Here is a 27,670-nt window from a genome sequence, read left to right on the forward strand (position 1 = left end):
TGTGTGTGTAAGTTTATGTGTTTGTGTAAGTTTATTTGTGTTTGTGTAAGTTTTTGTGTGTGTGTGCAAGTTTTTGTGTGTGTGTGTAAGTTTTTGTGTGTGTGTATAAGTTATTTTGTTAGTATGTGTGAGTTTGTGCTGATGTGTGGTCGTGTTTGTAAGTTTTTGTGTGTGTTATTGTTTTTGTGTTTGATTGTAAATTTTTGTGTGTTTGTAATTGTGGGTGTGTGTATGTGTAAGTTTTTGTGTGTGTGTGTATGATAGTGTTTGTGTGTAAGTTTTTGCGTACTTGTTCGTTTTTGTGTGTGTGTGTATGTATGTGGGCGAGTGAAAGTTTTTGTGTGTGTGTAAGTTTTTGTGTGTGTGTAAGTATTATTGCTCTTTTAAGTTTTTTTTTGTTTTTTTAAGTTTATTGTGTTTAAGTTTTTTTGTGTGTTTTAGTTTTTTTGTGTGTTTTAGTTTGTTTGTGTTTTTTTGTGTAATTTTTGTGTGTGTGTGTAAGTTTTTTTTTTTTTTTAATTTTTTTTTTGTTTTTAATTTTTTTTTTTTTTGTTATTTTTTAGGTGTGCGTTAGTTTGTGTTTGTTTGTCAGTTTGTGTGTGTTTGTATGTTTTTTTGTGTGTTTAAGTTTTTATGTGTGTGTAAGTTTATGTGTGTGTGTGTAAATTTTTGTGTGTGTGTGTGTAAGTTTTTTTGTGTGTGTGTGTGAGTTTTTGTGTGTGTTTTATTTTTTGTGTGTTTGTGTTAGTTTTTTTATGAGTTTTAGTTTTTTTGTGTGTGTAATTTGTTTTGTGTGTGTAATTTTTTTTGTGTGTGTAAGTTTGTGTGTTTGTGTGTGTGTAAGTTTTCGTGTGTGTGTAAGTTTTTGTGTGTGTTAGTTTTTGTGTGTGTGTAAGTTTGTGTGTGTGTGTGTGTTTGTAAGTTTTTGTGTGTGTGTGTAAGTTTTTTTGTGTGTGTCAGTTTTTTTTGTGTGTGTAAGTTTTTGGAACTTTGAAAAATCAAGAGAATGTAACTGTGACAAGGTAAACCACGACAAAAATACTACTGAAATATTCTAACTCTTGCATTTCAACAAAAGAAATTCAAAATGAACTTTGAAAAATAAAAAATGTGACTGTGACAAGGTTAATCACGACGAGACACAACTGATATATTCCAACTATGGCATTTCAACGAAAGAAATCCAAAAAGAAATTTAAAAAATTAAGAGAATGTAACTGTGACATGGTAAAGCACAACAAAACACTATTGATATATTCCAACTCTTGCATTTCAACCAAAAAAAATTCAAAATTAACTTTGAAAAATCAAGAGAATGTAACTGTGACAAGGTAAACCACGACAAGACACTACTGAAATATTCAAATTCTTGCATTTCAACGAAAGAAATTCAAAATGAAAGTTGAAAAATCAAGAGAATGTAACTGTGACAAGGTAAAGCACAACAAAACACTACTTAAATATTCCAACTCTTTCATTTCAACGAAAGAAATTCAAAATGAACTCTGAAAAATTAAGAGAATGTAACTGTGACAAGGTAAACCATGACAAAACACTACAGAAATATTCCAACTCTTGCATTTCAAGGAAAGAAATCCAAAATGAACTTTGAAAAACAAGAGAATGTACTTGTGACAAGGTAAAACACAACAATCCACTACGGAAATATTCCAAGTCTTGCATTTCAATGAAAGAAATTCAAAATGAACTTTGAAAAATCATGAGAATGTAACTGTGACAAGGTAAAGCACGACAAAACACTACTGAAATATTCCAACTCTTGCATTTCAAGGAAAGAAATCCAAAAATTAACTTTGAAAAACCAAGAGAATGTAACTGTGACAAGGTAAACCACGGGAAAAACACTACTGAAATAATCCAACTCTTGCATTTCAATGAGAGAAATTCAAAATGAACTTTGAAAAATCAAGAGTATATAAAAATTCAAAATGAACTGTGAAAAATCAAGAGAATGTAACTGTGACAAGGTAAAGCACTACAAAACACTACTGAAATATTCCAACTATTGCATTTCAACGAAAGAAATTCAAAATGATCTTTGAAAATTTAAGAGAATGTAACTGTGACAAGGTAAACCATGACAAAACACTACTTAAATAGTTCAACCCTTGCATTTCAAGTAAAGAAATCCAAAATGAACTTTGAAAAATCAAGAGAATGTAACTGTGACAAGGTAAACCACAACAATACACTACTGAAATATTTCAACTCTTGCATTTCAATGAAAGAAATTCAAAATGAACTTTGAAAAATCATGAGAATGTAACAGTGACAAGGTAAACCACGACAAAACACTACTGAAATATTCCAACTCTTGCATTTCAATGAAAGATATCCAAAAATGAACTTTGAAAAATCAAGCGAATGTAACTGTGACAAGGTAAACCATGAGAAAACACTACTGATTTAATCCAACTCTTGCATTTCAATGAAAGAAATTCAAAATGAACTTTGAAAAATCAAGAGTATGTAATAATCCAAAATGAACTTTGAGAAATCAAGAGAATGTAAATTTGACAAGGTAAACCAAGACAAAACACTACTGAAATATTCCAACTCTTGCATTTCAAGGAAAGAAATCTGAAATGAACTTTGAAAAATTAAGAAAATGTAAAAGTGACAAGGTAAAGCACAACAAGACACTACTGAAATATTCCAACTCTTGCATTTCAACGAAAGAAATTCAAAATTAACTTTGAAAAATCATGAGAATGTAAAAATCAAAAATGAACTTTGAAAAATCAAGAGAATGTAACTGTGACAAGGTAAAACATGACAAAACGCCATTTAAATATTCCAACTAGTGTATTTAAACCGAAGAAAATCAAAATTAACATTGAAAAATTAAGAGAATGTAAATGTTGTACGCTAAACCATGACAAAACACTACTGAAATAATCCAACTCTTGCATTTCAACGAAAGAAATCCAAAATGAACTTTGAAAAATCAAGAGAATGTAACTGAGACAAGGTAAACCACGACAAAACACTACTGAAATGTTCCAACTCTAGCATTTCCATCAAAGAAATCCAAAATGAACTTTGAAAAATCACGAGAATGTAACTGTGACAAGGTAAACCATGACAAAACACTACTGAAATATTCTAACTCTTGCATTTCAACGAAAGAAATCCAAAATGAACTTTGAAAAATCAAGAGAATGTAACTGTGACATGGTAAACCATGACATAACACTACTGAAATAGTCCAGCTCTTGCATTTAAACGAAAGAAATCCAAAATGAACTTTGAAAAATCAAGAGAATGTAACTGTGACATGGCAAAGCACAACAAAACACTACTGAAATATTCCACCTCTTGCATTTCAACGAAATAAATTCAAAATGAACTTTGAAAAGTTAAGAGAAGCTAACTGTGACAAGGTAAACCATGACAAAACACTACTGAAATTTTCCAAGTCTTGCATTTCAACGATAGAAATCCAAAATTAACTTTGAAAAATCAAGAATATGTAACAGTGACAATGTAAACCACTAGAAAATACTACTGAAATAATCCAACTCTTGCATTTCAAGGAAAGAAATATAAAATGAACTTTTAAAAATCAAGATTATGTAAAAATCCAAAATGAGCTGTGAAAAATTAAGAGAATGTAACTGTGACAAGGTAAAGCACAACAAAACACTACTGAAATATTCCACCTCTTGAATTTCTACGAAATAATTTCAAAATTAACTTTAAAAATCAAGAGAATGAAACTGTGACAAAGTAAACCATGACAAAACACTACTGAAATATTCCAACTCTTGCATTTCAAGGAAAGAAATCCAAAATAAACTTTGAAAAATCAAGAGAATGTACCTGTGACAAGGTAAACCACGACAAAACACTACTGTAATATTCCAACTCTTGCATTTCAAGGAAAGAAATCTAAAATGAACTTTGAAAAATTATGAGAATGTAACTGTGACAAGGTAAAGCACAACAAGACACTACTGAAATATTCCAACTCTTGCATTTCAACTAGAGAAATTCAAAAGGAACTTTGAAAAATCATGAGAATGTAAAAATCAATAATTAACTTTGAAAAATCATGAAAATGTAGCTGTGACAAGGTAAAGCACGACAAAACACTACTGAAATATTCCAACTCTTGCATTCCAAACAAAGAAATTCAAAATGAACTTTGAAAAATTAAGAGAATGTAACTGTGACAAGGTAAACCATGACAAAATATTACTTAAATATTCCAACTCTTGAATTTCAATTAAATAAATTAAAAATGAACTTTGAAAAATCAAGAGAATGTAACTGTGACAAGGTAAACCACGACGAGGCACTAATAAAATATTCCAACTCTTGCATTTCAATGAAAGAAATTCAAAATGAACTTTGAAAAATCAAGAGAATGTAACTGTGACAAGGTAAAGCACAACAAAAAGGTACTGAAATATTTCAATTCTTGCATTTCAACGAAAGAACTTCAAAATGAACTTTGAAAAATTAAGAGAATGTAACTCTGACAAGGTAAACCACGTCAAGAAACTACTGAAATATTCCAATTCTTGCATTTCAGCGAAAGAAATTCAAAATGAAAGTTGAAAAATCAAGAGAATGTAACTGTGACAAGGTAAAGCACAACAAAACACTACTGAAATAGTCCAACTCTTGCATTTCAAAGAAAGAAATTCTAAATAAACTTTTGAAAAAATCAAAGAATGTAGCTGTGACAAGGTAAACCACGACAAAAAACTACTGAAATATTCCAACTCTTACATTTCAAGGAAAGAAATCCAAAATGAACTTTGAAAAATCAAGAGAATGTACTTGTGACAAGGTAAACCACAACAATCCACTACTGAAATATTCCAACTCTTGCATTTCAATGAAAGAAATTCAAAATGAACTTTGAAAAATCATGAGAATGTAACTGTGACGAGGTAAACCACGACAAAACACTATCGAAAAATTCCAATTCTTGCATTTCAAGGAAAGAAATACAAAAATGAACTTTGAAAAACCAAGAGAATGTAACTGTGACAAGATAAACCACGAGAAAACACTAATGAAATAATCCAGCTCTTGCATTTCAATGAAAGAAATTCAAAATGAACTTTGAAAAATCAAGAGAATGTAAAAATCCAAAATGAACTGTGAAAAATCAAGAGAATGTAACTGTGACAAGGTAAAGCACAACAAAACACTACTGAAATATTCCAACTCTTGCATTTCAACGAAAGAAATTCAAAATGATCTTTGAAAAATCAAGAGAATGTAACTGTGACAAGGTAAACCATGACATAATACTACTGAAATATTCCAACTCTTACATTTCAACGAAAGAAATACAAAATGAACTTTGAAAAATCAAGATAATGTAACTGTGACATGGCAAAGCACAACAAAACACTACTGAAATATTCCAACTCTTGCATTTCAACGAAAGAAATACAAAATGAACTTTGAAAAATTCAGAGAATGTAACTATGAGAAGGTAAACCACGACAAAACACTACTGAAATTTTCCAACTATTGCATTTCAACGAATGAAATCCAAAATGAACTTTGAAAAATCAAGAGAATGTAACTGTGACAAGGTAAACCACAACAAAATACTGCTGAAATAATCTAACTCTTGCATTTCAATGAAAGAAATCCTAAATGAACTTTGAAAAATCTTGAGAATGTAACTGTGACAAGGTAAACCAAGGTACAAGCAGACAGTACAATGACCATAAAAAAGAATTTGAAGAATTTTGAATTTGAAGAAATTCAAAATGAACTTCGAAAAAACATGAGAATGTAACTGTGACAAGGTAAACCACGACAAAACACTACTGAAATATTCTAACTCTTGCATTTCAACGAAAGAAATCCAAAATGAACTTTGAAACATCAAGAGAATGTAACTGTGACAAGGTAAACCATAACAAAAGACTACTGAAATATCCCAGCTCTTGCATTTCAACGAAAGAAATCCAAAATGAACTTTGAAAAATCAAGAGACTGTAACTGTGACATGGTAAAGCACAACAAAACACTACTGAAATATTCCACCTCTTGCATTTCAACAAAACAAATTTAAAATGAACTTTGACAAATCAAGAGAATGTAACTGTGACATGGCAAAACACAACAAAACACTACTGAAATAATCCACCTCTTGAATGTCAACAAAATAAATTCAAAATAAACATTTAGAAGTTAAGAGAAGCTAGATGTGCCATGATAAATAATGACAAAACACTACTGAAATAATCCAACTCTTGAATTTCAAAGAGTGAAATTCAAAATGAATTTTGAAAAATCAAGATTCTGTAAGTTCGACAAGGTAAGCCATGACAAAACACTACTGAAATAATCCAACTCTTGCATTTCAATGAAAGAAATTTAATATGAACTTTGAAAAAATCAATAGTATGTAAAAATCCAAAATTAAATTTTAAAAATCAAGAAAATATAACTATTACAATGTAAAGCACAACAAAGCAGTATTGAAATGTTCCAACTCTAGCATTTCAACGAAATAAATTCAAAATGAACTTCAAAAATTAAGAGAATGTAACCGTGACAAGGTAAACCATGACAAAACACTACTGAAATATTCCAACTCTTGCATTTCAAGGAAAGAAATCCAAAATAAACTTTGAAAAATTAAGAAAATGTAACTGTGACAATGTAAACCATAACAAAACACTACTGAAATATTCAAACTCTTGCATTTCAAGGAAAGAAATCTAAAATGAACTTTGAAAAATTAAGAGAATGTAACAGTGACAAGGTAAAGCACAACAAGACACTACTGAAATACTCCAACTGTTGCATTTCAACAAAAGAAATTCAAAATGAACTTTGAAAAATCATGAGAATGTAAATATCCAAAATGAACTTTGAAAAATCAAGAGAATGTAACTGTGACAAGGTAAACCACGACAAAACACAATATTCCAACTCTTGCATTTCAATGAAAGAAATCCAAAATGAACTTTGAAAAATCAAGAGAATGTAGCTGCGACAAGGTAGACCACAACAATCCACTACTGAAATATTTCAACTCTTGCATTTCAACGAGAGAAATTCAAAATGAGCTTTGAAAAATCAAGAGAATTTAAAAATACAAATGAACTTAGAAAAATCAAGTGAATGTAAATGTGACAAGGAAAAGCACGACAAAACACTACTTAAATATTCCAACTCTTGCATTTCAATGGAAAAAATTCAAATGAACTTTAAAAATTAAGAAAATGTAACTGTGACAAGGTAAACCACGACAAAATATTACCTAAATATTCCAACTCTTGAATTTCAATTAAATAAATCCAAAATGAACTTTGAAAAATCAAGAGAATGTAACTGTGACAAGGTAAATCACTACATGGCACTATTTAAATATTCCAACTCTTGCATTTCAATGAAAGAAATTCTAAATGAACTTGGAAAAATCAAGAGAATGTATCTGTGACAAGGTGAAGCACGACAAAAAACTACTGAAAAATTCCAAATCTTGCATTTCAAAGAAAGAAATTCAAACTGAAGTTTGAAATATTAAGAGAATGTAACTGTGACAAGGTAAACCACGACAAGAAACTAATGAAATATTCCAATTCTTGAATTTCAACTAAATAAATTCAAAATGAAAGTATAAAAATGAAGATAATGTAACTGTGAAAAGGTAAAGCACAAGAAAACACTACTTAAATAGTCCAACTATTGCATTTCAATAAAAAAAATCCAACGTAAGCTTTAAAAAATTAAGAGAATGTAGCAGTGACATGGAAAATAACGACATGTCACTATTAAAATATTCCAACTCTTGCATTTCAATGAAATACATTCTAACTGAACTTGGAAAAATTAAGAGAATGTAACTGTGACAAGGTAAAGCACAACAAAACACTACTGAAATATTCCAACTCTTACATTTCAACGAAAGAAATCCAAAATGAACTTTGAAAAATTAAGAGAATGTAACTGTGACAAGGTAAACCACGACAAGACACTAATTAAATATTCCAATTCTTGCATTTCAACGAAATAAATTCAAAATGAAAGTTGAAAAATCAAGAGAATGTAGCTGTGACAAGGTAAAGCACAACAAAACACTACTGAAATATTCCAACTCTTGCATTTCAATGAAAGAAATTCAAAATGAGCTTTAAAAAATCATGAGAATGTAACTGTGACAAGGTAAACCACGACAAAACACTACCGAAATATTCCAACTCTTGCATTTCAACGAAAGAAATCCAAAAATGAACTTTGAAAAACCAAGAGAATGTAACTGTGACAAGGTAAACCACGAGAAAACACTACTGAAATAATCCAACTCTTGCATTTCAATGAAAGAAATTCAAAATGAACTTTGAAAAATCAAGAGTATGTAAAAATCCAAAATGAACTGTGAAAAATCAAGAGAATGTAACTGTGACAAGGTAAAGCACAACAAAACACTACCGAAATATTCCAATTATTGCATTTCAACGAAAAAAATCCAAAATGAACTTTGAAAAATCAAGAGAATGTAACTGTGACAAGGTAAACCATGACAAAACACTACTGAAATATTCCAGCTCTTGCACTTCAACGAAAGAAATCCAAAATGAACTTTGAAAAACCAAGAGAATGTAACCGTGACATGGCAAAGCACAACAAAACACCACTGAAACATTCCACCTCTCGCATCTCAACGAAAGAAACTCAAAATGAACTTTGAGAAGTTAAGAGAATGTAACTGTGACAAGGCAAACCATGACAAAACACTACTGAAATTTTCCAACTCTTGCATTTCAACGAAAGATATCCAAAATGAACTTTGAAAAATCAAGATAATGTAAGTGTGACAAGGTAAACCACAACAAAACACTACTGAAATAATCTTACTCTTGCATTTCAATGAAAGAAATCCAAAATGAACTTTGAAAAATCATGAGAATGTAACTGTGACAAGGTAAACCAAGGAACAAGCAGACAGTACAATGACCATAAAAAAAGGTTAAAAAAAGTTAAAAAAAAGTTAAAAAAAATTTAAAAAATAAAATAAAATAAAAAAATAAAAAAAATGGGGTGGGGGTGGGGGTGGCGGGTTTGGTTTGGGGGGGGGGGGTGGGAGGGTGGGGGGTGGGATAGGGTTGAGGGATAGGGGTAGGACTTGGGGCCCAAGTATCATAAGACATTGCTTGTCTAGTATGCATCTCAAATCATCGTTTTATGCATATTCTCACGATGATGCCATAAAAATGCCCCGAAACAAGGTCACTTTTAACACCTATCAAAAATCCAATTGATAAATCGAATGTGCTTGAGCTTGTTCCAGTTCAATGGAATGAACCTTTTACGATATTGTGACGCTTAACATCAGTTGGGCAATGTCCCAGAAACAATGCATTGGATGTATTTCTAAAATCATAATATGTTCAATGGCTTCTTGGTTCAGTCGATTAACATGTCGTTCTTTTAACTTATGAAATCATGGGTCTCACTTTCGTTTCCTTCATCAAACAAAAATTTCATAAAAATCAATCGGAAGATACTTAGAATGTAAAAAATCGTAAATTAATTGATAATACATGTAAAAAAAAATTTATTAATGTAATTATGTAAATTAGTTAATAATAAATTAATTTATGTAAATTAATTAAACAAATTAAATTACAGAAAGAATTTCACAATTTCATACAAAGGAAACGTCACGCACTTTGAACAAAGATCAGCACGAATTTTCACGGTAGTTGAATCAGGTCGTACACTGTCTGCTTGTATGGCGGGAGTACTGTCCGCTACTTATCATTATAGCTATATGGGAGAACACTCTGCTCTCTATCATTATAGCTATATGGGGGGACACTCTGCTACCTTAGATTGACACAGTAATGTCTTATCTGTCTTCCCTCTATCATTAATACCGTAATTCCCTACCTGTCTTCTCTCTTTAATTATACACAGAAATTTCCTACCTGTCTTCTCTCTTTAATTGTACACAGTAATTTCCTACCTGTCCTCTCTCTTTAATTGTACACAGTAATTTCCTACCTGCCCCGTACCTTTAATTGTAGCAATACTACTAATCGTCTAAAAAACGCTTGAAGTGTAGTATGTTTTCAGAAGTTTTCCGGGGGAGCATCCCCTGTTTTTTGGGGTTTGGAGTTCTTAGGTGCCCTCTAAAGGACAAACTTGGCACCCTCCTTGTGGTGCTAGTCTAGCCTTCCCTTTAGTAGTTCACTAGACATTGTAGATGCACCCTTTTAACAACCTGCATGCACATATTGTCTTTTGATTTAGTTCAGTATATCCTGAAAGTTTCAATTTAATGCCCTTAGCTATTCTTGAGATATTGAATATACACTCTTTTGACTACATGGATGCCCAGAACTTTTTGAAATTCCTTTTAAAATGTTCAAATTTTTAACAGATAATGTAAAGGAATGACATTTCCAAACTTGTTTATTGCTCTCTGAACATTCTTAACAATTCCAGTGAGCGCTGCTTCTGGACAAAGATCATTTTCCTGGCCAAGACTAACAAAAAATTATTCGAGATCAACAATGAATCGGAATATATTAAATAATTTAACAATTATATTGACTGAAAGTGAAGACGCAAGGAAATTCAATTTTCAAACAATCTTAAAAGAAGTAACAGAACAAAAATTTGGAAATATGTAAATTTGTGTTCAATAGCTGTTTCTGTATTTTGAACATTTTAATTTTTTACTTATGAAGAAGTTTACTTATCTGATATATATATATATATATATATATATATATATATATATATATATATATATATATATATATATATATATATATATATATATATATATATATATATATATATATATATATATATATATATATATATATATATATATATATATATATATATATATATATGTGTGTGTGTGTGTGTGTGTGTGTGTGTGTGTGTGTGTGTGTGTGTGTGTGTGTGTGTGTGTGTGTGTGTGTGTGTGTGTGTGTGTGTGTGTGTGTGTGTGTGTGTGTGTGTGTGTGTGTGTGTGTGTGTGTGTGTGTGGTGTGTGTGTGTGTGTGTGTGTGTGTGTGTGTGTGTGTGTGTGTGTGTGTGTGTGTGTGTGTGTGTGTGTGTGTGTGTGTGTGTGTGTGTGTGTGTGTGTGTGTGTGTGTGTGTGTGTGTGTGTGTGTGTGTGTGTGTGTGTGTGTGTGTGTGTGTGTGTGTGTGTGTGTGTGTGTGTGTGTGTGTGTGTGTGTGTGTGTGTGTGTGTGTGTGTGTGTGTGTGTGTGTGTGTGTGTGTGTGTGTGTGTGTGTGTGTGTGTGTGTGTGTGTGTGTGTGTGTGTGTGTGTGTGTGTGTGTGTGTGTGTGTGTGTGTGTGTGTGTGTGTATATATATATATATGTGTAGCAAACATACATTGATTTTTTTGAATATTTAATATATAGAGAGGGCACTGTGAAAAATCCAATCAGGCCCCGCATTTATTCGATATGGGCCTGCTTTTGACAACCTGCATGCGGATAGTACCCTTCGATTTAGTTTAACATCATCCTCAAATTTCTCTATGAGTTTCTTCTTAGTTTCTTCTTTCTTCCTAAAGTTTTAATCGTCCTACCCTGGGCCTTTTTAGACACCCAGGATCAAACATGCTTCCCTTTTCTGTATAATAAAAGCTACATGTAAACAATTGTTAACTCGCATAATTCCAATCCCTTGCCCTAGGTCTCAAAGTTTGTTTAGATGTCTTATGAGGGTTGAAGAAGGCGCAGGTTTTTCAAAAGAGCGTGGGAGGGGGATGGTTGCCCTCCAATCACCTTTGACTCTAACAATGAGCACCAAAATTTTCAATTTTCAGCCGAATGAGTCCTGTCAAAATTTCCTACAGCTCCCTCCATACGAAGTAGCCAGAAAAAAGGAAAAATAACAAAAAATAAATAAACAATATATTGCTCTTCACTTAGGCAGCGCTATCTATGACAAAAAAGATTGTAGTTCAACAAAGTGACGTTTTCAGCCATTTTGTTCCAACAAACATCAATTTTTGAGCAAAGAGGGCCAAAACAATGAAGAATTTATATTCTAAGATAAACAATAGATTTTTCATGGTCTAAAATTTTAAGCAGGAGTTTTTTAGCCCCCATCTTGAAAATTCAGAAAAATTTATTTTTTTTAGAGTTAGCATGCGTACCCTTATTTATTATTTTCTGCCTAGACTAGCAAGCTACCACAATATCACAATAAGCCAATTTAAATGCTACAGCTGTTTTAAATAAACTAGCTCGTCAAATTTTTCTATATATTGTAGAATTTTGAAAACTAGCACTTTACCGAAAACACACAATCAACGCAACAAAACAGACCTGAGAGGAGAAAAGTCCTCAAGTAGCCTGTAGATAACTAAATTGCTAATTCATATGGCTCTTAATAATCTTTCAATAAGCACGAAATCAATAAATTTTAGTATCCGATTTGATTTATAAAAATACTCATGCAAGCTCAGTTGTCATTAAATTGCTAGTTTTTTCCGAATTCCACAAGCATAGTGAAATATCATAAGTCAGTTTATTTTTACCAGTTTTGCAAACGTATGTTGTACAAACTATGAAGTAACATCTTTTTCGTTTTAAGTTTCAACTTTGCTCTTTACTTCCATCAGAAAAGCTTGTTTTAGTTTGATTCTTTTTTAATAATTTACTACCATAAGTAAAGACTTTCATAAAACAATCCCTGTCAAAAACGAAGAGATGAAAGTTTTGACATTATTTGTTGATACTCTGTAGTCTTTAGAAGCAAAAGAAATTTTTAGAAGTGAGTTAGGGAAGAAAAAAGGTTTTGTATAGGATAAAAGGGAACCACGATCCTCTGCGTCCACAAACGGCATTATTGTTGAAAAATAAATATTTAGTATAAAATGTAGAATATAGATAATTTCGGTGACCACTTTGCCTTTCCATGTCGATAAATAAAAGTTTAGATAGGTATAAAATCCTTTTAATAGACAGTGTTTCACAATCAGTGATAGAAGTTCACAAAAAATACCAGATATTTCGGTCACATATGCAGTGACCGTCATCAGTAGTAACACATCTACTGATATTACTGATGTCACTGCATATGTGACCGAAATATCTGGTATTTTTTTGTGAATTTCTTTCACTGTTTTTGAAACACTGTCTGTTAAAAGGATTTTATCCCTATTTGAACTTTTATTCAATATATAATATATATATAAATATATATAGATTATAAGAATAGAAAAATATAAATTTATTGCTGAAAAATAGAGAGAAAAATAAAACTCTATTATAGCGCAGTAAGATTAATCTCTGCTTGGTAGGGCGGAAACCTGGAGTTCAATACTAGCTGCCGTAGGGTATGGGATTGCCTGGGGATTGTTTATTAGCGCATCCGCATGTTCAAACAAGAAGAAGAAGAAGAGAGAAGAATAAAATCATTTAAGGCAATAGCATGTACCCTAGCTTTGATGTTCTATTTTCAGGTATGTTCTATTCAGATTCCCGCTGTAATTGCTCTTCTACTTCTTTTTAGATATGGAGCCGTTCAGCGTTGGGTGCAGTAACTCAAGGTCAAGCATCTTCTCAGACAAGGTCAAAACGAAAAACGATTCAGATGCTAATTTTGGTCGTTCTCATATTTGCCATCTGTTGGCTACCTTTAAATCTGTACTTTTTAGTTAGCGACGTCACTACTGAATCAAGTATTCATCGCCATAATTCAACTTTATTTTTCATTTGCCATTGGTGGGCAATGTCCAGTGTCTGTTACAATCCATTCATCTATTGTTGGCTAAATGAACAATTTAGAAAAGGTAAGGAAGTGTGTCATAACTTCCTGTTTTATCCAAACAAAGCGACTGCAAACTCGCCAAAGCATAAATCTGCCTGCAACGGCGATCACTCTTTCTTCGTTGCTGGTAGCTAATACTTTATGAATGGGTTTGATTCCTAAGGATTGTTCTGTGTGTCGTTTTTCAAGCACGTGGAGAAGGAGTAGCAGTAAGGGGTACAGAAGTAAAAGATTTTGCAGAAGCGTCAGAAGTAATATGGACTAATAATATAAATACACCCCATATTCCTTTTAGTGTACAATCAAGCAGGGTTGCGTGTGCAGTATTGTGCAGTCAAATCCCTTTCATAATAAATGATAATGTGACATTATCCCAGGAAAAAAAAAACATTTTTTAGAAGAAAAAATATTATGTTTTAGACAGCCCCGGTGGGAAGGATCTATTTAAAAAATTGTATCTTGTGTAAATAGAAATGGGCGATTCAATAGTTTCTTCCTTTTTTAGCATAGTAATAGTACACGTCTGTAATTTAGTGAATGCATCCCAATGATCTAAAATTAACTGTTAAAATAAATATATATTAAATTTAACAGTTAAAAAAATTTTTAGTTAATAAAAGTAATATTTGAGGAAAGTTTAATTAGTTAATAAAACTTAGAAAATATTGAAACACAGCAGCAAAGCTTTATTTTTTGTTTTCTTTTCTTATTAAAGATTAAGGGACAACACGGTTTTAATTAAATAAACCAGTGGAACAAAAATGAAATAAAAAACAAAACATTAATGAATAAAAGAAAATCCGAATATTTTGACTGTTTTTCCGGGAGCCATTCTCAACGGAAAGAAAAAAAAACAACTTTAAAGAAGAAAAAACTGTTTCTTAGAATAAAACCATCTAAAAAGTGACAAACTAAACACACGGGAGAAAGAAAAAGAAATAAAGCAACTAAAATACTAAAGAAATAAATACAACCTGCATTCTAAACACTACCAAACTGCTGTTACTCACTGAACAAGACAAAAACGAATGTCTATAGTGCACAGAAAACAATTCTCCTCTTTATAATCAGCGAAAAATTTGACCTTACCCCTAATATTCTAACAGTAGTCAGCTACATAATAGTCCCCCAGCGAGTGATAACACTGCAAGCGAAAGTCGGGATGCAAGAGTCAACGGACTGCAGCCAAACTATCAAATAGAAGATCCATTTAATGTATAATGGATAAGTTTCAATTGACCTGTTGCCAAATATAGTATAAATTTTATTAACCTGGTTAATTTAATCAGAGGTGGTGACTGAGGTTTTATGACCTTTTTTTCAAGTAAATATTTTCTTCATTATAGATATATCCCATTTATCCACTGATTGTAAAGAGGAGAATTACTTTTGTGCACATTCGTTTTTGTCTTGTTCAGTGAATCAGTTCTGGGAGTGTATAGAATGTGAATTGCATTTATTGGTTTTGTTTTTTAATTGTTTTTCTTCTCTTTCTTTCTCCCGTGTGTTTGATTTGTCATTTTTTAGATGATTTTTTTTAAGAACTGTTTTTCTTCTTTAAAGTTTTTTTTCTGTTGAAAAAGGCTCCCGGACCTTATTAGTTAGCATTTTGTTGTTCTTTTTTATTTCGCTTTTTGTTCCACTGCCTTATATAAATTAAATCCATTTTCTCTTTTATTTTTTGTAAATGGAAAAAGCAGTGTGTTCAAAGAAATTATTTTCTTTTTTTATTTATTATCATAGGTCGGGACTTTCATAAACAAACCCCACCAACATTTAAACCCGGAGAGCTGAGAGTTTTGACATTATTTGTTGCCCTTAGCAACGAATAATCAGTAAATCAGAGGAAAGGCTGCAGAAACAAAAAGAGATTCGTACATATAGTGTCGGTTGACGTACCATACATACTTACATAGTGGACTGAAGATTTACATTACCAAGCCAGTACGTGTAAAACGAAAGGGTGTATGAAAAGAATGAATCAAGCAATATCCTGCCATAATCTACCCAACGAGGATATAATATAATACCCAACGGTATTATAAGCCAACGTATTATACCCAACGAGGATATAATACCCAATATAATACTCCTCAACCTTATAGTGTGTTATTGCCATAAAGAGAACATATAGAATATATCTCAAATTTTTGCATGGAATGAGTTAAAATTAAGGAACAGACTCCTCTAAAGGAATTTTATTCTCTGCTAACTTTTCCAGATGTGTATTTATTTCATATGAGACAGGGGAGACATACCATAACTGTCTGGTTTTAATGCACATCACATTATCTCATGTTAGGTGACCATTCAATTAAGAGTTACCAAACGTTTTCGTTCCGATTATGGTATGTCTACCCTTCTCGTATGAATTTAATACACATTTGGAAAAGTTAGTGGAGAATAAAATTCCTTTAGAGGAATCTGTTCCTTTTTTTAACTTATTCGCAATAAAAAATTTGAAATATGTGCTTTATGTTCTTCAACAGCAATTGCAAACAAACAACAATACAATACAAATAAACCGGAGAAGGAAATAATTTGTTTTTCTGTTTATTTCTAAATAAGAACTACAAGATAGCGAAACAAAATCTTGTTCTTTCTTTATTCTTCTTTCAAACAGTAAGTAACGTAAAACTGCAGTTGCGACGAATCCCTGTTATTTCTTTTTTTATTTGAGTAGGAGTTGGACTAACATTGAGAAACAAATTTATTTTTACAGAGTAGGACCAGGATTTGAACTTCCCAATCCATTGAAATTAATTTGAATCTATGGAAATATCCAAATGGTTCTTGTAGAACTAGATTCTTAGCTACAATTCCTTTGCACAGCCCAATAAAGTTAACCCAAATAAAACTTGTTTGCTTGACGCAACGAGCTTAATAAAAAAGTTAAATTTTGTTCTTGAATAATTTTTTTTCCATCTTGTCAAATAAATAATTTCTTCCTTTCCATTTATAATTAAAACAAAATTCTATTATTAGCAATGTTCAAAACCGGATTTTTCTTTCAAATTGGCCTTGTGCATGAACTTTTGATGAGATATAGACTAACACCACAAAAAAATGCAAACCAAACTAAGCTAACTTTTGCACTTATTTTAGGGTTGCACTCAGGCATAAAGGGGTGAGGGAATTTTTTGTGGTCAATCTAGAAGTAACTCTGAAAATCGAATAAATATAAATTTTTCAAATGTACTAAAGTAAAAATGTCGCTATTTTTAGTTCAGAAGAGGCCAGAAATTAAACTGATATTATTTTTTGTTTCTCTACGGCAGCTATCCTTTGTTTTCCAAGGTTAGAAGCCCGAAGAAAGAGATACCTTTTCAATTTTTAAACAGCGCCAAATGCTCTTCTGTCGAAAAAGTTACATTCTGAATCCTCAGTTGGAAGTTCAAAGAATTATCAAGTATTATAATTCTTCAAGAAGCGTCATCTATTAATCCAAAACACAGAAATTTGTCCAATCGAAAGATCAAAAAACAGTGTTTATCAAAATTTCATGGGGGAAGAAGCTGAACAATTTTTATGTTTCACTAAGAACTCGATTTATTTAAAAAAAATACAAATTCCATGGTTCACTTTAGAATGGGTATCTGATATTTGGATGAGAAATTACATTAAACGCATTTAGTGCTATCTAGTATACAAACAGTTATAAATTTCCCGTACTCACTATATAGAGTAGATTATAATAAAGCAATCCAAGATTATAAAGCAATCCAAGATTTTGTTTTTCATTATCTGGGAATGAAATAAAACACAATAAAGAAATAAAGAAAAATTCATTTAAGAATAAAGAAAAAGAAAGAAAAACAAAACTAAGAAATTCCATTAAAAATGTGTAAAGCAATAGAGTTTTTTAAACTGATGTTTTTTAGCCACCGTCGGGAGTTGCTTGGTGAATATACGATATAAGGTACTTGCCAAAATATTCGAGTCTAATCTTTGAGTCCATGCTTGTCCATACTGTGAAACTACTATCTTCACCATAATCAGCAAACACAATCATCATCAGAATCATAGGTATTATATAAAAGAAGTGAAATTCTGCTTCGAATATTTTGTAGCTCACAGTTTTTACTTCACCTTCATTCGAACCCCATTAAAATAAAATATATTTAACCCTCAGTCAAACTGGATTGAGGTTTCGACAACTTCAAATTCTTAGAAAATTAAGCCCTGGATTTGTGTTTTTCAACTTTATTTGCTTTATTAGAAACACAGTTTATACTATTATCAAAACTGGTTTTTAAAGTTTTAAAAATAAAAATCGTTTGTGGTTTAGTAACTTTGACATTTAATGTCTGGTGGTGATTAAGATGAAACAGGCATATATAAAAGCTGGTGCACATGCAATTTAGCTGTTGGGTCGTTTTATTTAACGCAAGTTGCATAATTTCATGTTGATTTAAACTCCCAGAATATATCGTATTGACCAAAGAGAAGGAGAAACATGTCAGAGGAAATTGGCATAGAAGGAGAGAGCAAATTGGCACGAACAACTAAAGTTTGAAAATACAAATTAAAATTAAGCTAAATTTTCACACTTTGCTCTCTTTTCATATTGCTGATAAGTTATCTTTTTTTTTGTGTAAATTTGAGCGCTGGTATTTGCTATTAACAAATGTAAAGTAGTAAATAAACATTATTTCTATTTTCTTTTAAGGTGTTAAGAGGTGGTTAGCCTGTATTTTATCATGTGGAATATATGGAAGTGGAACACGAAGGGCTCCTGAACTTGGTTTGTTTGGTAGTCGGCAAGGGGGTGACTCCACACCTCGCACTAGCTCACTTATTGTACGTCCTGACTCTTATAAGAAACGAACAGATGAACACCCAGAAGAAAAATGCAAAAACACAATATTAAAGGAAGAAGTTTAAAGTTAGTATGAGGTTCCTAAGCTCAATGTCTTATCCCGATGTAGGTAAAATGTTCTTACAAATATGGTCTTATTGATGTTATTTGGTTGGGTGATCAAGTAGGCCAAAATTAAGTGGCGTAAATTACTATTGGGCATGGGAGGATTTCTGCCCTTTAAACATAATTTTATCCCAGAGTTTTCAATTTGCGTCTTTTTTATATCTTATACCTTGTTATAGCCACTACGTTCAATACAAATTGCCTAAACTACTAAATTTGGCTTAGTATTACCCTTTATTAAATTTCTGCTAGTTCACGCCACACAAGGATTTTTACTGCAAAGTGAGTTTGGCCGCTCAAGGATTTTTTTTTCAAATTGTTTCTTTTTCACCATAGAACGGAAAATTAGAGCTTTTCTTTTAAAGTTTACTTGTTATAAATAGCTGCTGCATGCTAAATACTACAAAAAACTTATGTTTCATATAGCCTAACTACTTCACATATTTTAAACTTATTTAATTTTATATACGCCATCTGATTCTATATGAGATTTTATAAAGCAAAAGTTTTTTTTTAAGTGAAAGTAAGGAGCAACATTAAAACTTAAAACGAGCAGAAATTATTCTGTATATGAGGGGGGCCGCACCTTTCTCAGCCATCACTCTTTACGCTAAAGTCTTAAGGTTTTCAAAAATACTTCTCATTCAAAATCGACGGCTCTTGTGTTTGAGTAGTCTTTCTTAAAGAAAATCAAGACAAAAAATTAAACTTTAGTTTTGATTCTATGAACTATGACCAGCTATAGTTTTGCTTATGAGCATCTAAAAAAATTGAACCTTGTAAGGAATTAATTAAAAAAAAATAGTTCCACAAAACAAGTTTTAAAAAAAAAATAAAGAGCTGCATTAAGCCATAAATTAGAAGAAATAAAGTCAAATAATCTTCCAAGCGTAAAACTACCAAACATAACCATCAATAAATAAATGAAACTCAAAACGAACAGAAGTTACAATAAATGACCGAGTCAAACTCAAAACGAGCAAAAGTTAACATGAGTAGGACTGACAAACCCCATGCCTTCTCAAGACCAGAACGTAATTTGCACTTTACTGAAAACAAAAACAAATGACAGTGGATTGTCAATTTAATATATATATAGACATTTATTCCAAAGAATTTCAATAATTTTTCACTTAGGTTATTAAAGTAAAAAAGTGAAAACATTTGAAGTGTATTTTGTTGAAATCTATTTTGTATTTTTTAGGACTGGTTGCCCTCCAATCGCTTTCGACTCTTAAAAAGGGCAGTAGAACTTCTGATCTCCAATCCACTGAGCCCCCTGCAAAGTTCATAGCCTCCCTTTCCATAAAAAACCTTATAGCCCCCGGGGCATAACCTACTTCACTTGCCCTGAGGGCTGTGTAGGGGGGGGGGGTTTTAATCTTCAAAGACAGAATTACTGGACATTTCAACTACGATGAACAAAATGACTATCTCAAAATTTCCATGATATGCATTTTGGGAAAATATGGCACCAGGTGGGGGGGTAGCTGCCCCCCCCCCAATTATTTTGACTCTTGAAAATCGAACTGGAACTTCCGATTAACAGTCCAATGAATCGCCTCTGAAGTTTATACGGCCAAATTTTCTTTAAAAACCTTATATGCCCCCAGGGTGTAACTTACAACCCTTGCCCTGAGGGCTGTGGATGGTTGTCATCATTAAAGACATAATTTCCGGACTTTTCAACTACGCTGATCATAATGGCTATCTCAAAATTTTGGTTGAATGTGTTTGGGGAAAGGATTTGAGTGGGGGGGGAGGCTGGTTGCCCTCCAATTACTTTCGACTATTAAAAAGGGCACTAGCCCTCTCAATTTCATATTGAATGAGCCTCTTTTGAAGTTTCAACGACAACTCCTTCTATACGAAGTGTCTGGTCTAGACAAAAAAAAATTCATTATGCCCACATCGCTCTTTACTTAGAAAGCGCTACTGCGCTGCCTGTGATAAATTCCGTTGTAAGGAATAAGTTCTAGTTTTTACTATCCCACATATATCAGTCCTAGGTAAGGTTGCCATTGGTTAAATACATTTTTTTTTATAAATCATTCGACGAAAGAAAAAATCTCTAAAAACAGAATTACACTTAGATCATAAATTCATTAAACTTTTTTGTTGTTGTCAAAACCTTGAAGAGACTTTAAGCTTTTCAAAATATTTACAATCCAGAAAATGAGAAATCTCCGATAATTTGAAAATCTGGTTTTGTCGGGTAATTGGGTAAACTTGGGAATCTCAGTTGATCGGGAAATCTGAGTAATCTGAGTTGTATCAGACTAATTTTAGATTAAATTTTTCTGTCTATTTCTTGTTTTTGCTTCCGAGCTTCCCGTTTCCCCTCTCCCCCTCTTTTTAACCAAGAAAGTATATATAAGACAATAATCATAGAAAAATTCATCAAAAACGGAATTCAAAACTCTAAAACTGCTTGGTCAGCTCTTTTTGTTTAGATGTTTGATTAGTTGTTTATTTAATTATTTGTTGATTAGTTGTTTATTAGTTCTTTGATTAGTTGTTTAGTTGTTAGTTGTCTAGTTGTTTAGTTATAATTAGTTGTTTGATTCAGTTGTTTAGTTGTTTAGTTATGATTAGTTGTTTGATTTAGTTGTTTGATTGGTTGCTTGATTAGCTGTTTGATTTAGCTGTTTTGATCAAAATAATCTAAAGGCTTTTGACTTTTCGCTCCTTTCAAGATAAAAATATACATTTCTCACTGTGGAATAATTTGAACAACAACTTTTCTGTTTTTAAAATTAAGAATTATACCAAAGATTGAAATTTTGTTTTGACATTCACGCCATATACTCAATACTTAAAGATTAGATCCCTTCCCTCCCTGCTCTGAAAACTGTGAAAACCTGCAGAAGTTGTGTTTTCATTTAGATTTTGTTGTCGAAACTATTAAGATATACAAAGGTTTTTGGAATCTTACGATAGAAAATCTGAAGCTTTCATTTCAGAGTGATCCCATTTGTTAATTTGAAAAATTCTTCATAGATTATTTTTATTACTGTTAAAAGAACTAAATTAAGGTTTGAAGCCCCTTCCCCCAATCCTACAAAGCTATCTTATATTAAGCAATTTTTTACTTGCTTTTTTAACCAAGACCCTTAAAAAAACATCAGCTTTTCAGAACGTTCTTAATAGAAAATCCGAATTTTTTCATTCCGAAGTTATTTTGACTATTTTTTTTTTACTGAAAAAAGTACCTAACAACTGCTTTAATTCATAATGTAAACATCATAAACTAAAGTCAAATATGCCCCTCTCCCTTCCCCTCTGAAAGTAGTGTAGCTAAAACACTATCAAACAGTTAGAGGTAACAAACAGCAAGTAAGGAGCGACACGGCTCAATAGTAACTCAAACTCCAAAAAATTGAATTTTGATACCAACAGAGACATATCAAAAAAATTGGACTTTTATGCTGATTCCAAATATATAAGGTTCATTAAGCTTAGTGTCAAATATCTCGTCGTAACGAACTCTAAGTAAGGAGCGACCCGACTCAATAGTAACCGAAACTCTAAAAAACGAAATTTTGAAACCAATAGATACTTCAAAAGATTTATATTTTTATGCTGATTTCAAATATATAAGTTTCAAACATCAAGTTGAGTCCGACCTATCAAAAGTCACGCGCCTTAGCAAATTGGCCTGATTTTCGAAAAAGGGAGAAACACCCCCTAAAAGTCATAGAACCTTAATGAAAATCACGCCGTCAGATTCAGCGTATCAGAGAGCCCTACTTCAAGTTGCAAGGTCTTATCTGCAAAAATGTGGAATTTTGTATTTTTTGCTAGAAGAAATATTACGGTTTATTTGTTCTTTTGTTATTTTTCCCCAGGGGTGATCGTATCGACCCAGTGGTCCTAGAATATCGCGGGAGGGCTCATTTAAACGCTAGTGCCCTTTTTAAGTTACTGAAAAATGGAGGGCATCTAGGCCCCCTCCCGCGCTCATTTTTTCCCAAAGTTACCCGATCAAAATTTTGAGATAGCGCCTGAGAAAATTTGCCTGATTTTGGAAAAAAGGGGGAAACACCTCCTAAAAGTCATAGAACCTTAATGAAAATCACGCCGTCAGATTCAGCGCATCAGAGAGCCCTACTTTAGAGGTTTCAAGGTCCTATCTGCAAAAATGTGGAATTTTGTATTTTTTGCTAGAAGAAATATTACGGTTTATTTGTTCTTTTGTTATTTTTCCCCAGGGGTGATCTTATCGACCCAGTGGTCCTAGAATATCGCGGAAGGGCTCATTCAAACGCCAGTGCCGTTTTTAAGTTACCAAAAAATGGAGGGCATCTAGGCCCCCCTCCCACGCTCATTTTTTCCCAAAGTTACCCAATCAAAATTTTGAGATAACCATTTGGTTCAGCATGTTCGAAAAATATAATAATTATGTCTTTGAGAATGACTTTATCCCCCACAGTCCCCGGGGGACGGGCTGCAAGTTATGAACTTTGCCCAATGTTTACATATATTATTGGTTATAGGGAAGTATACAGACGTTTTCAGGGGGATTTTTTCTGGTAGTAGGGAGGGGGTGGGGCGGGGGTTATATGAGAGGATCATTCTATGGAGAAACTTTTCACGGAGGAAGGGACATTGCTATGAAGGGGGCATCGAATTTACCAGCATTATTTAAAAAAACGATTAGAAATTAAATAAAAAAGACAACAAATTTTTCAACTGAAAGTAAGGAGCATCACCAAAACTTAAAACGAACAGATATTATTACGTATATGATTGGGTTTGCCCCCTAGTCAATATCTCGCTCTTTACGCTATAGTTTTTTTAGTACTTTCGTAAGAGCAATTTTTTCTAATTAACGGTCTTTGTGATTAAGAGGCCATTTTTAAAGAATTAGAACAAAATTCAAACTTTAGCGTAAAGAGCTAGGTATTGGCTAGGGGGGGGTGAACCCCACTAATATAAGTAATAAAAATATACGAATATAGAAGTTCGTTGCGTAAGTTAATTCGTAAGTTACGTATATCTATTACTAATAAAAACGTTCGTAAATAAAATTAAACAGCTTTCGAGAAAACCATTTAGCCAAAAAAAGTAAAATTAATATTCAAATTTTGTTCCAATTATTCATGCACGGAGAGCCAAAATCAAAACATGCATTAATTTAAAAACGTTCAGAAATTAAATAAAAAGAAGACAAGTTTGTTTTAACTGAAAGAAAGTAAAACAGAAATTATTCCGTATATGAAAGGGGCTGTCCCCTCCTCAACGCCTTGCTCTTTACGCTAAAGTTTGACTCTTTCTTACAACTCTATTTTTTAAAACAATAAAAAACTTAATTAAGCTTAGTGTTACCCACAAAAGGCTACGAACCTGAGAAAATTTGCCTGATTTTTTAGAAAGGGGGAAAATATCCCCCTTTAAAGAATTAAATAGTCAAAGTATGTTCATGAAAGTCCCATTATCAGATTCAGCGTATCAGTAAACCCTACTGTAGAGGTTTCAAGCTCCTTTTTACAAAAATGTGAACTTTTGTATTTTTTTTTCGGAACAAAGATCACGGTTGTGTGTTTATTTTTTTTTTCGCAGGGGTGATCATATCGAACGAACGGTCCTAGAACATCAGGAGAGGGCTCTCTTGAAAAAAAAAATAAAAGTTCTAGTGCCCTCTTTAAGTGATCAAATAGATTGGAAGGTAACTAGCCTTTTCTCGCGTCCCTTTTCTTCCCAAAATCGTTCAATCAAAACTTGGAGATAGCTATTTTGTTCAGCATAGTTGAATGGTCCCCAAACTATCCCTTTGGACATATCATGACCCCCCGGAACCCCCTAGAGATAGGTCTTTCAGTTATAAAATTTGAACGTTAAGTTATAAAATTCAGAATGTTCTTAATGAACATTCTGAACTTTTTCATTCCGAAGTGATTTTGAATGTTTTTTTTACTGAAAAAATGTACATAACAACTGCTTTAATTTATAACGTAAACAGCATAATCTAAAGTCAAATATGCCCCCACCTCTTCCCCTCTAAAAGCAGTGTAGCTAAAAACACCATCAAACAGTTCGTGGTAACGAGCTATAAGTAAGGAGCTGACACGGCTCAATAGTAACTGAAACTCTAAAAAACGGAATTTTGATACCAATAGATTATCAAAAGAATTGACCAATTATGCTGATTCCAAATATATAAGATTCATTAAGCTTAGTTTTACCCACAAAAGGCTACGAGCCTGAGAAAATATGCCTGATTTTTAAGAAAGGGGGAAAACACCCCCCTTTAAAAATCTATAATAGTTGAAGAATTTTCATAAAAATCCCCTCATCAGATTCAGCGTATCAGCGAACCCTACTGATGAGGTTTCAAGCTCCTTTCTACAAAAAATTGGACTTCTGTCAGTACAAAGATCACGGATGAGTGTTTATTTGTTGTTTTTTTTTCCCAGGGGTGATCGTAACGAACCAACGGTCCTAGAACATCAGGAGAGGCCTCAGTTGGAAAAATAAAATAAAAGTTCTAGTTCCCATTTTTAAGTGACCAAAAAGATTGGAAGGCAACTAGCCCCCCTTTCAGGTCCCTTTTTTCCCCAATATCGTCCGATCACAATCTTGAGATAACCATTTTGTTCAGCATAGTTGAAAGGTCCCCAAAGTATCCCTTTGGAGATACCTTGACCCCCCCAGAACCCGTAGGGATAGGGTCCCATTGTTTTTGTTTGGATAGGTCCCATTGGTAAATTGTTAAACAATTTACCCATTGTTTACGTATAGTATATGTTATTGGGATGTATACAGACATTTTTCAGGTTGGGGGAATTTTTTGCTATGGGTGGGCTTCCATGGGGATAATTTTCCATGGGGAGGGAAATTTCAAGGGGAAATTTTACACTGGGGGATTTGACAGAATTCCTGTTCGAAATTATTTTATTTGTCTTACTTTATCTTTGGCAACTCAATTTTGCATGCGGAGATGTTCCGGGGAAAATTTTCAGCGGGTTTTGATTTCCGGAAAAAAGTTTCCATGGAAGGGGGTATTTCCAGAGTGATCGGAAAAAACGATTAGAAATTAAGTTTTTTTTTTAAATGAAAGTAAGATAAGGATATTTTTATCAGGCTGAATCGTCTGCAAGAAATTTTACGGAATGGGGAGATTTACAGCAAGAATGGAATTGCCTAGAAACAATTTTAAGTGTGTGTGTGTGTGGGGGGGGGGGTATTTTTGTGAGAGGAACTTTACATGGAGGAATTTTCCGTGAGGGAAGGGAATTTGTTATGGAGGGTAAGCCAGACTTACTGGTATATTTGAAAAACTATCAGAAATTAAATAAAAAAACATTTTTTTTTCTAATTGAAACTAAGGAAAAACAGAACCCAAACCAAACAGAAATTATTCCATATAAGAAGGGGTTGCTCCCCTCCCCCCCCCCCCTACTCAATACCTTGCTCTTTACCCTAAAGTTTGAAAGTTTGTCCCATTTTTTAAAGAACGACTCGTGAAAAACAAGAAACGCTTAGTTAGAATAGGAAGCTTTTAAAAGTACTGAAAACTTTAGCGTGAAGAGAAAGGTATTGAGGAGGGGGACAACCCCTTCATAAACGGAATAATTTATGTTTGGCTTGAGTTTTATTGCTCCTTGCTTTCAGTTGAAAAAAAATTCCGCTTTCTGAAATGTTTACGATGGAAACAGAGTTACCAGAGTCCTCCTTTTGTCTATTTATTGTCTTTAAAAAGTTTTTTATTGTTTTAAAGAACAAAGCTGGGAGACAGAGTCAAATTTTAGTGTTAAATGCGAGGCGTTGAGGAAGGAACAGCCCCTTTCATATATAGAATAATTTCTGTTCGTTTTAAGTTTTAATGTCGTTCCTTACTTTCAGTTAAAAAAAACTATTTTTTATAAATTAATTTCTGAATGTTTTTGAATTAATGCAGCTTAGATTTTGGCTCACCGCACATGATTAATTAAAACAAAATTTGTATATTAATTTTTTTCTTTTGGCTAAATGGCTTTCTCGAAATTTTTTTCTGACATAACTTACGAATTAACTTACGTAACGAACTTCTATATTCATATATATTCACCCCCTAGTCAATACCTCGCTCTTTACGATAAAGTTCAAATCTTGTTCCATTAGAATAAATAGCTCTTATGAAGTACAAAAAAAACTTTAGCGTAAAGAGCAAGGTAATGACTAGGGGGCGAACCCAATCATATACATAATAATTTCTGTTTGTTTTAATTTTTCATGCTGCTCCTTACTTTCAGTTGAAAAAATTGTTGTTTTTTTTATTTAATTTCTGATCGTTTTTTTTAAATAATGCTTGAAAATCCGGTGCCCCCTTCATAGCAATTTCCCTGCCCCTATGGAACCTTTCTTCATGGAAAAATCCTCCCATGTAACCTCCGATCCACCCCCCAACTACTAGAAACCCCCCCTGAAAACCTCTATATTCTTTTCAATAATCAATACTATATGCAGACATTGAGCAAAGTTCATAACTTGCAGCCCTTTCCCAGGGGACTGTGGGGGATTAAGTCATCCTCAAAGACATAGTTATTGTATTTTTTGACCATGCTCAACAAAATGGATGTCTCAAAATTTTGATCGGGTGACTTTGGTAAAAAAATGAGCGTGGGAAGGGGCCTAGTTCCCCTCCACTTTTTTGGTCACTTAAAAAGGGCACTAAAACTTTTAATTTCCGTTTGAATGAGCTCTCCCGCACTATTCTACGACTACTGGGTTGATACGATCACCCCTGAAAAAAATAAATAAACACGCATTCGTGATCCTTCTTCCGGCAAAAAACACAAAATTTCACATTTTTGCACATAGGAGCTTGAAACTTATATAGTAGGATTCTCTGATACGCTGAATCTGATGGTGTGATTTTACCAATAAAGTTGTATGACTTTTAGGGGTGTTTCCCCTTTTTCGAAATAAGCCAAATGTTCTCAGGCACGTAACTTTTGATGGGTAAGATTAAACTTGATGAAATTTATATATTTTAAATTAACATAAAA

The 27,670-nt window shown here is 32.7% G+C and overlaps 1 protein-coding gene across 1 annotated transcript in view; it reads left to right on the forward strand.

Annotated features, from left to right (window-relative positions):
• Nucleotides 1-18,640, forward strand: part of LOC148947099 (G protein-coupled receptor 83-like) — a 40,353-nt gene extending 21,713 nt beyond the window's left edge. The window contains exons 3-4 of the mRNA XM_089097263.1: nucleotides 13,499-13,778; nucleotides 18,426-18,640. Coding sequence (XP_088953389.1) covers nucleotides 13,499-13,778; nucleotides 18,426-18,640 — 495 coding nt within the window. The remainder of the gene's footprint in view (nucleotides 1-13,498; nucleotides 13,779-18,425) is intronic.
• The last annotated feature ends 9,030 nt before the right edge of the window (nucleotides 18,641-27,670 follow it).

Source organism: Artemia sp. Qi Xiang Cuo, chromosome 11 (genome assembly GCF_049724085.1).
Source record: "Artemia sp. Qi Xiang Cuo chromosome 11, ASM4972408v1, whole genome shotgun sequence".
NCBI lineage: Eukaryota > Metazoa > Arthropoda > Branchiopoda > Anostraca > Artemiidae > Artemia > Artemia sp. Qi Xiang Cuo.